We start from the raw sequence: 15,005 nt of genomic DNA, 5'->3' as shown, positions 1-15,005 counted from the left end.
ATGTTAACAACTTGAACAGACTTGTCTTGACCCATGTGTATAGTGCATCACTAGTAAGACTTTCATTTAACAACTACCTTTGTGGCACCTGTTATCAAACACTTCTAGGGACTGTCCATGCATTGCTTTGTTGGGATGAGACACTACCCATTACACGTAAACAACATCATGTCAAATATGCCACAAAAAAACTTCCTAACCGCTACTTCAATTAACCATACAGGCAAGTTTTTGGACAAACGTAATTTCATAGAATGACTTGAGTGCACTTCAAGACTACAAAACAGTGCTTTACCTTAGACTTTTGTACTACTTTGAATATTAGAAAAAAAATTCTGTCTTCAATGTAATAGTATAACATATACCAGATTAATTGATACAACTCTTTCTACCAGTTTTTACACTGCTTTTTACTATAAACTTAAATAAGGGTTACGGCATACAATTGTAGAATGTAGGCTGATCTAGGAGCCATTTTTTGATCCTCTCTCAAAACATGTTATGACTCATCCCTTACTTTCGAGCGTGGGGGGATTACAGTGTAGGTAATAAATTCAAAGGTATCCATGTAATTATTACCTACAGCTCTTTACAATCACATCACAAACAAAAAAGACTTACTCTAAAGACTAATTTACTTGATTTTTTAAACTATCACAGGATACAAACCAAATTTTTCTATGATCTATAGTGATGCTACTGCCTGCATTATAATATGTTCATTTCCCAAAAAAGTTTGTCTTTGTGTCATGGACTAGAAACAGGGTTTTAATTGGCAGGAAGGTACCCAATTTTGTGGGCTAACTACAACATAATAACAGGTCTAAAATGCTCATCACACAAGACTTTAGTGTGCAAGACAGGTGCTTTAATCTCTCTATAAATACATGTTGCATACTTCTTTATTGCTTTGCATTCTTAGAGATCTAAATTTTTTCTTGTAGGTTTGTTGGAGACAATAGTTTTTTTAAAGAAGGCGTATGACGTGCTTACACCTCTTATAAATTTGTGAAAAAATTGGACACAATTTACTTACGTTTTTATGAAAACTTGGATTCCGTCCAATTTTATCCTTCTCCTTCTCTTCTTTAGGAAGTTCAACAGATTCGTACTTCCCGCTCCCGCTGATCACCCTCTCGTCGTCAGTGGAATAGTCCTCGAACTCCTCTGACCCCCAGCCAGACCCAGAGTCTGAGTCCCCACCCTCCTTTGGAACATCTTCGTAAATTGTCTCTTCTTCATCATAGTAGACTCCTGAAGGAAAAGTTGAAATATGTTGTATTATATTATCTCAAATTATAAGAAAATAAAGGCAACAGACAGTAACAACTTACAAACCAGGGATATTTTTGTACCAGAAAGGTTTTGATAAATGTATACAATGTATGCTTATCATGAAAAAAAGGTGGCCAAATAACCTTAACTGTATCATGAAAATACAACCTTAAATATCTTTCAAATTTATGCTGCTAGATGCATAACACAAGAACATTTGGAACCTGATATCTCTGGAAGATTCCAACAATGACTAGTTTTAGAATAGACAAACCAAAATTTATAGTCACAATATTAATCAGGCAATAACAGTTTATCTATTTAAGTATAAGGTTTCTATCCAACAGAACACTTCTCTAAATGAATGAATGGGTCAATGATGGAGCAAATGGATTTATGAATAGATGGACAGATAAATAGATAATAAATCAAAGATGATCACACCTGCCGAAGATGCTCCCCCCTCAGCAACATCATCATAGACCTCCCCCTCTTCTTCATCAGGAGGGGGTGGGGGTAGGGTGCTGTCAGGGGGTGGGGGAGGCAGGGGGAGATTAGGAGGGGGAGGGGGTGGGGGGAAGGAATCATCACTAGCTGTCTGTGGCTGGGTATGCGATGGATCAAAACCTGCAAAATATGGACAAAAACAAATTAGAAATGCCTCTTTCACTTCAATACTGATGTTGAAGTCAGGGAAAGAGTAAGATACACTATATTCCAATATAGCACGGAGAACACGTGTTTCAAATACTATAGACTGGGATGGTTATGAGTAGCTATGTTTTGAATTATGCAGAGAAACCAGACAATATCTTATCATGGCCCTTGGTTATGCTTTGACTATATTGCACAATCATGCATTAATTGCAAGTTGCATTGTGATTTTTTTAAGATCATGAATTGCTGTTATGTACATGTAAATGATATGCCTTCCAGAACACCTCAACAGAATTCATAAGAAGAAACTTCAAATAGTGTATTCTTCAAGAAAAAGAAGCCCTGATGTTTGGTATGGGGGAGTAAAAATTAATAACTGGGGTACAATTACTGGCACTTAAAAACTACATGTACTGTGGTCATGATCACTGTGAAGTTGTTTTTCAGCAATAAGTCTGTCCTCTAACCATAAACTGTTCAATCTTCCCTCCCTGCTCCTGCTCCTGACAGCCTGTAGGGTTTGTTGACATCTGAGGCAACTGTTTGTCATGCTTATGGAGAAGTACTTATCCTGCCCACACTACAGAAGGAAACAAGCAGCTCCTTGTACTGGGAGTGAGGTGGGAGGAATATTCTGGGGGACCTTGACATCAGGGGGCGGAGTTGTACTGTTACTAGACACAACAGGACTTCTCTGATGGCTGCTCTGCAAATGGAGCATGTAGTGTAGGGGCAGGGGGGGGGGGACTCAGCAGTAGTGCAGCTGCTAGTGGTTAGGGATATACCACTAGATATTCTACTGCAGGACATGTATTACAATTTTAACTATCGTCAAAATCTCTCTCAAATACAAAATAGACACTTACACGAAAACATAGATTAAGAACTATCCAACAGTTTTAATTCCACGTAATTTGTAGCTGGACCGCCCAAATTTAACGTAGAGCATAATCTGTGCATTCAACGTAAAGCATAATAGCACCAGAATGTAACGTAAAGCGAAGTCAGTCTGCAGAATACATAGCCGCTGCAAGTCTAAATTCAACGTTAAGTCTTTAACGGTAGTCCCCCCATACAGGCCCCCCTATAAATGTTAATGTACATCTGTGACCACTCTCACCTTCGTAAGTTTGGTTCTGTTCCCATCCTGCCCCTTGGTCATACTGGTAAGCTGTAAGAAAAACAGCAAACTTTAAACTTTCCGTGAGACAAACACTTTTTGGGGCTGGTTAGACCTTGGGACATGCAGATTTATTAGCCATTGTCCACAACGTATTCTGCACCAAATTCATGACTTATTTGACCAGTTTCTGAGGTCAAGTACATGTCCATATGTGAAGCAACTGACTGGTCAATTGAACCTGACAAAGACTGTATACTATTACTTAAATTACAGACAGCTGATACATTCCAATATCATGGAAGTTTTTCAAATACATTCAACCACATTTTGAACAATCTCTTTTCTCATTTCGATATGGTTATATCACGAGCTATATGTAAGTTTTTTCTTTCCATCAATCAAATTGTTTTTTTTTCTCTCAAAATTTCAATACATACATGTATGTACTTCACCCATACATGTATCCCCATACATATACAATGATCTTTCCCTAACAATGAAAAGTCATGGATTTTGTGAACTATTTTTCAGATTTACTTTCAATTACAAGTACGTGAACATGTATAATGAAAAGTAAACCACGAGAAATTTCCTGCAAAGAAAAGTCAGCAGTTCTTACACTGGAAAACAAGTACATCGCAAACAAGTAGGGCCATTATACGTGACATGTAGCATGTACAGTCAACAGTCTCTTAGAAGAGACGGAAATCCGACCTTTTCTCTGTACACATCTCACATAATACTGACAGGAGGGGTCAAAGTGGGTCATTGCACACTGGTAAACTCTTTCAAGGTCTTCTCAGTAAAGCTTTAACACAGTGACAGATTTCTCCAGTGTTAAAATAGGAGCAACTAGAATGGCAACATTTTCGGGAAAATGCAGAATATTCCCCTCCCATTACCTACACCTCAAATATGACATCCTTAGCATTGACTGTAAGGATATGACGAAGTTTCTGCATAAATTATGCAAAGGAGGTCGGCATTAGCATAATTTATGGCCAGGTGTGTTTGGCCTTTCCTAAAGGTACCTACATCTCAAATATGACATCCGTAGCTTTTATGGTTAGGGATATGCATAAATTATCCATAATGCACTCATTAGCATAATTTATGGCCAGGTTTTCTGACCTTTCCTAAAGGTACCTGCATCTCATCCGTAGCCTTTACAGTAAGGGAAAAACAAGTTTATGCATAAATTATGCAAATGAGGTCCGCATTAGCATAATTTATGTACAGGTGTGTTCACCTCTCCTAAAGGTACCTACATGTGAAATATGCCATCCGTAGTCTTTACGGTAAGGGATATACATACATTATGCAAATGAGGTCCGCATTAGCATAATGTATGTACAGGTGTGTTCACCTCTCTTTAAGGTACCTACATCTGAAATAAGCCATCCGTAGTCTTTACGGTAAGGGATATACATACATTATGCAAATGAGGTCCTCATTAGCATAATTTATGTCCAGGTGTGTTCACCTTTCCTAAATATACCTACATCTCAAATATGACATCTGTAGCTTTTACGGTAAGGGAAATACAAGTTTCTGCAATAATTATGCAAATGAGGTCCTCATTAGCATAATTCATGGCCAGGTGTGTTTACCTTTCCTAAATGTATCTACTTCTCAAATATGGCATCTGCAGCTTTTACTGTAAACGCAATACAAGTTTTTGCATAAATTATGCAAATGAGGGCCTCATTAGCATAATTTATGTCCAGGTATGTTCACCTTTCCTACAGATACCTACATCTCAAATATGACATCTGTAGCTTTTACGGTAAGGGAAATACAAGTTTCTGCATAAATTATGCAAATGAGGTCCTCATTAGCATATTTCATGGTCAGGTGTGTTTACCTTTCCTAAATGTATCTACTTCTCAAATATGACATATGCAGCTTTTACTGTAAACGCAATACAAGTTTTTGCATAAATTATGCAAATGAGGTCCTCATTAGCATAATTCATGGCCAGGTGTGTTTACCTTTCCTAAATGTATCTACTTCTGAAATATGGCATCTGCAGCTTTTACTGTAAACGCAATACAAGTGTTTGCATAAATTATGCAAATGATGTCCTCATTAGCATAATTTATGTCCAGGTGTGTTCACCTTTCCTACAGATACCTACATCTCAAATATGACATCTGTAGCTTTTACGGTAAGGGAAATACAAGTTTCTGCATAAATTATGCAAATGAGGTCATCATTAGCATAATTCATGGTCAGGTGTGTTTACCTTTCCTAAATTTATCTACATCTCAAATATGACATCTGCAGCTTTTACTGTAAACGCAATACAAGTTTTTGCATAAATTATGCAAATGAGGTCCTCATTAGCATAATTTATTGTCAGGTGTATTCACCTTTCCTATAGGTACCTACATCTCAAATATAACATCCGTACATTTCAACATAAGGTACATATAACTTGCTGCAATACCATTAGTAGACCTACCACCGCACATCTACTTGGTTTTTGGCAGAAGAAGAAGAAAGAAGAAGAAAGAAGAAGAAGAAGAACAGGCAAGCAAAAACAGTATATCCCCCTTCCCACTGGAAGGGGAATATAAAAATGAAATTTCTTGATTTACTGATGCTAATATATCTCAAATAGAGGAAAACAAGCCAACTGATGAGCCTTCCATTTTTATTGTGAATGGCCCATTATCTATCTACAATGGAAGCATGTGTCACAATCGGTGTACTTGTCCCAGTGACATGCTTCAAATTCTCTTCCTCCTACACAGCAGCTTATCAGGCCTAAACAGCTTCAAAGAATGAAAAAAATGAATGGGCTGGCATTTGCCAGCAAATGCATGATATTTTCCCCAATCTTTTTGGGGGAACCAGCCAACCAACCTGCTTGCTAAATTCCAGGATTGTCAGAGCAGAAAACTAAAAGAGAAGTGGTAGAAATGTTATTGTTCATCAGTCGGACACGATATTTCAGTTTAAAAAGTAGGAAACATGTCCCCTTACCTGGATACTGTCCCTCCTGCCAGTGCTGCTGATTGTATGTGTAGTCATACCCCTGTCCATGCTGTGTCTGATCAGCCTGATCATACCCAGTACCATAGTACTGACTGTAATCATACTGCTGGTTCTCGTCATAGAAGCCTTGACTATAGTAACCATGATCATAACCTTGATTCGCATCATACTGCCCGTAGTAAGACGGATCATACTGCTGATTAGGGTCATGCTGATCGTGATTTTGATCTTGAATTACGTCATGCACTTGACTTGTGTCCTCCTGATTTTCATTCGTTTGGACTTGATTCGCTTCCTCCGTCTTTGGTGGAATCTCTCCTTGGTTTTTACCTTGTTCCGTGGCAGCCTTACCGTTCCCAGCATCCTCTGCTGTACCAGCAGGGACATCGTTGTCCCCAAACTCTTCTAAAGGATCGAAGAATGCCGCACATTCTTCATCATTGTCTGACGCTTTCCTACCACTTTTCGCAGGATCTATTGACGCTGCCTTTTCTATATCTTTCGAAGTAGCTTGTTTTTTAGACTCACTTTCGTACAGTTCGTCTTCCCCAGTCCTTTCTTTTGAAACCTCTTCGGTAGGCTTGTGGTCGGCGGACTTTCCCGTGGGTAACACGTCGTCATATGCTTCTTCCGTAGCTCTACTAGATGGAATCACGTCCTCGTAACTGACTTTGTCGTCGTCTTCTGTCCCCCCTTTGGAATCTCCATTTTGTTTCGTTGTTTCATCAGCAGCATTTGAACTTGACTCTTTTTTACCCTCTCCCTCTTCCTTACTCTTCTGTCCTGTACTATCCTCTACTACGGGTGTTACATTTTCGTACGAGGAACCGTTTACGCTTGCCTTTGCATTTTCTGTTTCCTCTTTGCCTGTCCCTGTCCCTTTCCCTCCATGTGGAATAACATCGGTGTATTCCGTTACATCGTCCTCATCCTTCTTTTTATCGCTACCAGGGGGTAGGTCCACCTCAGCATACTTTAACTGTTTTTCCTCCTTCTTTGCCAAATCTTGCTTCTTTGCCGAATCCTGGGCGTCGTTTTTCTCTTCTCCAGACGGCATGACTCGTATCTTCTTCACGTCCGCCCTCAGCACGGTTTCCTCGCTTTTTTCCGCAGCGGTCGCGTTGTTCATGTCTGCAGCATCCTCGCCATCTGGTTCGTCTGCAGCACTCCCTGCCAGGAGAATGTTGGGAATGGAGGTTCTCGGTTTCACGTCGATGTCAAACGTTCCCTCAACCTCTTGTCCCAACTCATCGTCATCCGTTAGGACCTGTTGGTAGTCTTGTTCCTCTTTAGACCCCTCTTGTCTGGAATATAAAACCGTAAGTCAACTCGTCAACTTGTAGGTGGCACATACATGCATATGCATGCACTATACGACATAATTTTTTCAAGGTACATTTTTACTTTAGCATTTTAGAACCTCTTAAAACCGGAAAGCTCTTACATGTACTTAGATCATAAGATGGCATAACACATTGCAGCTGCAAAGAAAGAGAGAGCATTTAGTTGTAGTCTATGGAATCATGAAATGAATTATGAGATCTGGATTGTTCCAAAAAATTAAGACGGGGAGGAAGGCAACTTTTCTACAGTTGCTTTCAGTCCCTTGAAAAAAAATCATTTTTGGAACACCCCTGATCAAGTTGAAAAGTAATAGGCATTTATATCAAATTTCTGCCTTAAGCAATGATTATTCCTAAGGTCACAGATGGAGATAGTTTGAGACCATATATGTATACCACAGTATAGATCTTAGCCTTGGAATTCTTTCCCATCACCTTGAAGTGGTTAAATCTATCTTCTACATAGATCAAAAGAAAGAACATGCAAGCCATGCACGCTGTGCTTTGAAGTCCCCGAGCGAGAAGGATTCACCATTCACTGTACTGTCTAGTCTAACACATGCAAGGACACATGCTCCACCAAAATCCCAAACACATTTACCCCATAGTGGAACGTGTGGCCCGACTGGCCAAAATTAGCTAGGAATCTCTGGCTTCTGTGTCAGATGTGGCTCAGGACTAGAGCTGTCCCTGCTAGTTGTGGAGGGACGGTGGATGAGTCCTTAGGTGTGCACACTGCATTGATTTTAAGTCACAGGTGTTAGTTATTAGTGAATCCATTCTGTAACTTTAGATCTACATTGTATTGTACATCATGTACGTAATGACATCTATAGGGTTGTCCCATTTATTTCATCTTTATTCAATTAGAAGCTCAACTGCTTGAATTTTTCTCTTTTGGGAAACAAGATTATCCAGCTGAATACTGTAAGCAGCAATGGAAAGACTTTGATTATTTACAGTACTACTCCCAGCGTCAAGACTCAAGGTCAATAAGATACAGGAGTCCTAAATGACCTTGACACTGGTGTCACCTTATAGAAAAGGATATTAAATGCAAGGAAAGGCTATTTCTTCTGGTTTTGTCCATATGAACTTGGCCTCATAATCCACCTTATAAATGTAACCGTATCGACTTACTACCGTAAATTTATTTATTTTCACGGGACCTAACATCACGGTGGGAGTGGAATGGAGGTTTTCACAGTGTTTTTTTAAAAAGTTAGTGGATGAAACAACACTGTTCCGCAAAAACACACATTTGCAGTGTCACGAAACCTCGAAAATAAAACCACCATGAAAACTAACGATCTATATATGGTACTACATGTATATACACTGCAGCCACTGTCTCTCTCCTCTAAACCTGCCCCCCACCCTGTCCCTCAAATCAATTGGACATGCAAGAACTAGGCCATAACAGGACTCCCTAGTTCAACACTGTCTAGTCTGGCCTTGTAACTGTAGGTCAAATGTACTTTGTCAAGTATGCATCACAAACAGAATCAGTGTCCCAAATCTCCTGTGATCAACACAACAGTTCAAGTCTAGACAGGCAAAGTATTTACTATTTTCCTTGTAGGCTTATGTAATTTATCAGGGATCAATATTCAATAGGGACCAATGAATGATTGACAAACATAATTTGCCATCAACAGAGACAATATATCAATGTTTGACATGGTAAAACAAATCAAATTGAACTATTGTATTATTTCATTTACACTAATTGTACTATTTCCTTTGAGACTTTATGGATCGTCTTGGTACACGTTAGGGTCAATAGTCTTGTAATATATGAGATACAAAAGTATATAGTGCTGCTGACTTTTTTTAATGACTTGTGTGAAGCTATATGACACACAATATATAGATAGATACCATGAGTGCATTGTCACATTTGGTTGGAACTGAATATGGTGATAAATACTTGCACTGTTGTTCTTGTAGTTTATGGTGACAAAGTCAATATTGACATTATAGAAAAGGGTGTGAGTCACAGTGACAAATTCCACAAGAAAGCAAATTCACAGATGTGAAATTACAGCTATACAGCCAAAAATTACAGCAAAAAACACTTGTTTCATTATATCAATGACATCAAACATTGATAGAAAAAGTCATGTAATTTGTGAATAAAACAGGGCTTGCTCTAATTCTATTTAGAGAGTAGATGTGTGTATTTCAAAAATATTTTTCAATTTTTTTTCCAATGTCTCCTCGGACAATTTTTCCATGTTACAATTTTCTACCAATATTCATTAATCAAGTGTGGGCCTACGAAACATGGGCATCCCGATGCCACTTCCAATTTAGGCACTAGCAGTTCATAGCACTGCTATGTATAGTTTGGGTCTCGTCTAGACTTGGGGTCAAAGGTTCAATTGGGGATAGCTATAACAGGAATGTAAACCAGACCATCTAGTCCTCTTCCCCTCCTACTGGGCTTCCTGTTGAGTTTCCTTTGAAATATTTATGTATATGGAATAGAGATTATATAAATATTTAGGTTACAGTTTTGAAATAAATCAAAGTTACATGCATATCATCCATAAGAAAAAACGTCAGCCAAAAGCAAATACATGCATGATTGTGAAAGTTAAAAAGAAAATTAGCAAGCTCTATACAACATGTTGTTGTACTTATATATTGTATGATATGCCCAAATCCAGCAAGTGACATGTAACTGTATAAACCACAGTAAGAGGACCATGTGTTACATTGATACTAGGCTACAATTGGGCAATTGTCCCAGACAGGCTAAAAATTCCCCTGGGTCAAGTGATTTGACATTGACTTTTTCGGGAGGGACATTTTACACCAATGACATAATGTGGCTTAAAATCTTTGCGCGCCATAAAAAGACACATGTATATTCCCTTGCCACCTCTACATTGTGTATCATGTATAAACTCTTAACACATTGCTATGCAGTCACCATTTCCTTCACCATTTAGTTCCTGTGGACTGAATTTTTTCCAAATATATTTTCGAAACTTTCAATCTGTTTGAAAAGTCCTTTGACTTCTTACTGAACCAGATCAGTAGCAGGGCAGAAACTCAGAGTTTACCAGATATCTAGGCCCCTAGGACACTGCCCAGGCTTGTGAGGAAAGACAGATCTAGGCTGGAACATGTACTACACTGGCATGGTGCCAATAAGTAAGGCCTGGTGACTCACTCTCTGGAGAATTTGCACATTAGCCATTCATTCCAACAACTGATAATTATCCTCCTAGTTGTTGATTTACACATGGAAATGGTTTTTAGAAGATAACAGTTATCAACACACAAGTGGACTCATAGTTAGGTATGGAAATATGAAAGCAATATTTCTAAAGTTATGGGTCTTGGCTGTTTATGCCAAATACAGTTTTGTTGTTTGTTCAAACAGAAATGACACCAGACTACAAGTTATCCTCCTATTTTTTGGAAATACTTTGCATGGTCATTTATGAACCTATTAAAACAAAGGCTGCAATCTCATTAACCTGTTTAATTGAATTACTTCAAAATTAACTTGTCGTATGGGCAGTTTATGCAAATGAAGCCCTCCAGGGAATAAGTAGGAGTCAGTCGGCATACATAATGAGCATTATTCGTTTGTTGTTATCACTATAATAATATCAGTGTGTTTCACTGTGTGGTGGATGTATTCCGAAACAACATCCACATGAAATAAACTGCTTAAAAATACCAGTGTGCGAACACCAATGTCTAAAGGTCAAGTTAAGATAAACATTAGTTTTGGCCATGATGGAAAATGCTGTTGCTTTACCTACAAATTCTTTGTGGTGTGTGTGTAGGTACAAGGTGCATTGTCAACTCAATGCAGGTGAATATGATTGAACCCTTTTCTTCACAATCACATCTTTGGCCACAAAAACGTGCAACTTACATTGATTCAGTATTAACAGAAAACAATTATAAGCCGTTTCAGAAAAATTTCAAAAGCGAAAAGATATCTCTAGCAATTAGCCTCTACCAGGCTCCGCGCAATCGCTGGGAAAATAGTAGAAATCGGCCAAATAGAATGAATAGTATGCCAGAGGTAGTCCGCTATACAGTGAAGCTCAATAGATCGCCTATTGAGCTTCACTGTATAGCGGACTACCCCTGGCATACTATTCAGTCTATTTGGCCGATTTCTACTATTTTCCCAGCGATTACTGTATCTTAGCACTATCTAGTGTAGACTGTGCAACCAAATTTGGAATGATGTAATATGTTACAGACTGGAACTTAGCTATAACCAGTATACTTATGATTTCTATGATGACCCTGTAAATAATCAAATCTTTTGCATATTTTTAGCAATTTCAAGTTTCTTTCCCTACTTTCATAAAAGAAATTGAGGATGTGTAACTGCAAGTGTAAATATAAATTACACAAACTGTGGCTATAATGCATGTCGTAAAACAGCAAAGGCAACAGAAAAACAAATTAAAACCTGGAAACAAAATTGATTAACGTTACAGCATTTGAAAATCAAATCACTGTCACCTAAGGTAAGTAACCATGCAAATTACTTCGCTATAATTGCCATGCAGAAACAACAATAAGGTGATTTATGAGTTATTTGGTACATGTACGATTTGAGCAAATTGCAGTTAAGACTGCTGACTGTACTTTCGTTTCTATTATTCAAATACATGCAACATGCGTTTTTCATAAGCGTAAACTTTCTTGATGAGTACTTTTCAGGATATTTATATGGCCTTGAAGAAACCCTTTTCCACCACCGACACGGTTTGTTAATTGTTTGTTGTTAATGTTATCCCCTCTAATTATGGCTTTACAACAGAAATTTGCGACATTTGAGAAACACTCGAGCACTGGCTAAGTAAACAAGTCTCCTTGATTCTTCAGAAATCTTCCGGGGGAGGAAAGAAACCCAGTTGTTGAGGATTATGACGAACTGTAGGTACTACTGCACAGCCGACCACACACAAATAGTTCAAGGCGCACTGCAGTGGTGGTCGAACAACCGGCCCTACCGTGCACACTTCGCCGATTTCACAACAAATTCCGTCAAACCCACAGTTTCTTTGCCTCAGACTTGCACAGCATCTTCTCACACGTCTAGAATTTACTCTTAGATCAACAACTACGCAACACTCGAGCGACAAAAGAGCCGTGAAAAGACATACTTACACTCCTGCACTACTTTGCACGATAAAGGCCCGCCATCTTTGTTAGGTCATGTGACCCGACACGTCACATGAGTAAGGCAAACTTTTGTTTCACGTCGTTTCTTTTGTCAACTGAGAATTCGTCTACTTTTTCAATCAATGGATCAGTTTTCAAAAATGAATAACATTATTTTCACGTTTTTCGATGTCTTCTCTGGTTTTCTGGACATGGCAACCATGCAAATTTACAAGCTGGAATTATAGATTCGTTACTTTTGAGTAACGTTATCCCAAGGATATGATTCGGCAAGGACATTATATATTCGGTAGGGTACTGCAAAAACTTTATCACGCAATTAAAGGTGTCGAATTTATTTATTGTTCCTATCGTTATGCATATTTTACATTTTTCAGGCCTGTCAATAGCCTCTGTCTATCCAAGCAAGGAGATTTCATATAAAACCTCCTTGATCCAAGGACATTGTAATGTCCTTTTCAAGAACATCTTTTGGGGTCTTAGATAAAGGAGAATAGACATAAAAAATTTTGCTGGGAAGCAACGGGACAATATTTTATATGTTCGCTTTACATTTACGGGTAAATACTGACGTTAGTACATAAAAAAACCCAAGGAGGTTGAAAAATCTTATTCTGACCTCAGATAAAACCGTATGATGCCCTTAGCCTTGCAACTTCGAGGACAGATCATGTAACAAAAAGTTAATGCTAGTAGCTTGCGCTTAATTTCTGTGGTACATTTGTCCTGAAATGTTACTTATGGCCGAATATTCCATCGGTGTGTCTGATAGTTGACGTCAATGTTCTTGCTTCTGGAGATTGATCAAATGCATGAAGCTAGTTTACTTCAGTTGCACGGATCAAAAGCGGCCTCTATTACTCACTGTCAGTACTGCAGTAATCTTGTGAAGTTCACGAAATGCTGAACTGCGATGATCACTTCAACAGCTAGATGTCCCCACTGTCACGTTGGTTTATGTATACAGGTTGAAATGTTACTGTTATTTGACGTCAGGCTCCAGATCATTTTGCCAATGTTTGCATCGTTTTGTACGTCTTTCTAGAAGGGAACAGCTTCTTTTTCAGTTATGCCAACAGATAGTACGTATTGGACTATTCAGCCACAGCCGATGCTGTTTAGGGAAGATTTGAAGTAGGATTTAACCAGGGTCTGTATTGGCCGACGGAGTTGATATAACATATCTCAACAGAGAAGAATACTCTGCTTAAAAGTACAAAATGATCACAACTGTAAATAGTTTCATCTAGCTAGCGAATCAATAGTTCAATCCAACCCCGAGGAAGGTAGCCGACAGGTAAACCAATGAGGTTTAGAAATCTTTGATTTTAATTAAACCTCCTTGGGTTAACGAAACATTGTCAAAATATCCTTTGATTTGGTAGTTGATTTTTTTTCGTATTTATGAAGTGGATATATGAGTTAGATCAAGATATGTTACAAATTGATATCCTTTAACTTTTTAGAAAACGCTATGTTTAGGTGACAGTTTCTTGCGGCACTGGTCGCTAGAATCAATGAATTCGGAGGTAGATACGTTGAAGGGAACTGGAAAGAGAGAACATCTAAAACGCCCCATCAATCATAGAGACAGCGTTGCTTCAAGTAAAGGTAAATCTATACACACAGGCACGCACAGACATACCCGGGCAGGTTGCAAATGATTTTTGCCAAAATCGATGTTTTCACTGCTTTTGAAGATGACGCTGATAACTTCTGTTCAAATTGTCAATGTCTTCTTCCATTTTGTGAACGTTAAATCATTGGGCAGAGGTGCATTTGACTAGAAGTGATATAACGATCCGACTCAGTGTTTCGGGGGTCTTTTGGGCGTTATGTAAAAAGTCTTTCTGTGTGTAGTCTGCGGTTTGACATAGAGTCGATTCCACATTACCGAGAGGGTGTTTGCTGCCTTTTGTTCTAACATTTACAAAACCTTTGTAACAATCTATGTGAGATAAGTAACTGTTAAGAACAATTTCCAACATTTATTTGATGTTCTAAATATTTTCTGCTGTGTTCCAACAGGTTAAACAAATTTCCAACATTGATCACATTATTTGTATTAGGTTCTAAACTGTTGCAACATAGATGGATCATTTGTTTGAACATGTTCCAACATTCTACAAACATGGTATAACTGGGTCAGTGGGCTGGGAACAGGCCAATTCACACATCCCTTCAAAGTATAGGGGATTAGGCCTAGGTGCCATGCATAGACACCTCAAAACAAAAGAGTTGCCCATGTCCAGACGTGAAATCTAAAAATATACAGAGGCAGACAATAGAGCGTGATTAGCACCTACTTTTATGGGGGCAATAACCCAAATCTACCATTTTGAGAATGATACAAAATGTTGGAACATGTTCCAACAGTGAAACAATCACACAGATGTTTGAAAATTGTTCTAAATAAAGAGATATTTGTGCAAATACTT

At 38.5% G+C, this 15,005-nt stretch overlaps 1 protein-coding gene across 15 annotated transcripts in view; it reads right to left on the bottom strand.

Moving 5' to 3' along the window:
* Positions 1 to 12,650, bottom strand: part of LOC136442860 (rho guanine nucleotide exchange factor 10-like) — a 38,098-nt gene extending 25,448 nt beyond the window's left edge. For 12 of the 15 annotated variants that reach the window (XM_066439837.1, XM_066439840.1, XM_066439841.1 and 9 more), the window contains exons 1-5: positions 8,000 to 8,133; positions 6,044 to 7,359; positions 3,053 to 3,103; positions 1,720 to 1,902; positions 1,037 to 1,254 (exon numbers count right to left, since the gene is read on the bottom strand). In XM_066439837.1, the coding sequence (XP_066295934.1) occupies positions 1,037 to 1,254; positions 1,720 to 1,902; positions 3,053 to 3,103; positions 6,044 to 7,359; positions 8,000 to 8,004 (1,773 nt within the window). In that variant the 5' untranslated portion in view covers positions 8,005 to 8,133. Of the gene's footprint in view, positions 1 to 1,036; positions 1,255 to 1,719; positions 1,903 to 3,052; positions 3,104 to 6,043; positions 7,360 to 7,999; positions 8,134 to 12,548 lie in introns of those variants that run through there. The other 3 variants (XM_066439850.1, XM_066439851.1, XM_066439852.1) reach the window with 3 other exon arrangements.
* Positions 12,651 to 15,005: the final 2,355 nt, after the last annotated feature.

The sequence above is a fragment of the Branchiostoma lanceolatum genome, chromosome 10 (genome assembly GCF_035083965.1).
Source record: "Branchiostoma lanceolatum isolate klBraLanc5 chromosome 10, klBraLanc5.hap2, whole genome shotgun sequence".
NCBI lineage: Eukaryota > Metazoa > Chordata > Leptocardii > Amphioxiformes > Branchiostomatidae > Branchiostoma > Branchiostoma lanceolatum.
Note: the sequence above shows the minus strand (reverse complement) of the source record. Positions and strands in the feature narration are given on the sequence as shown.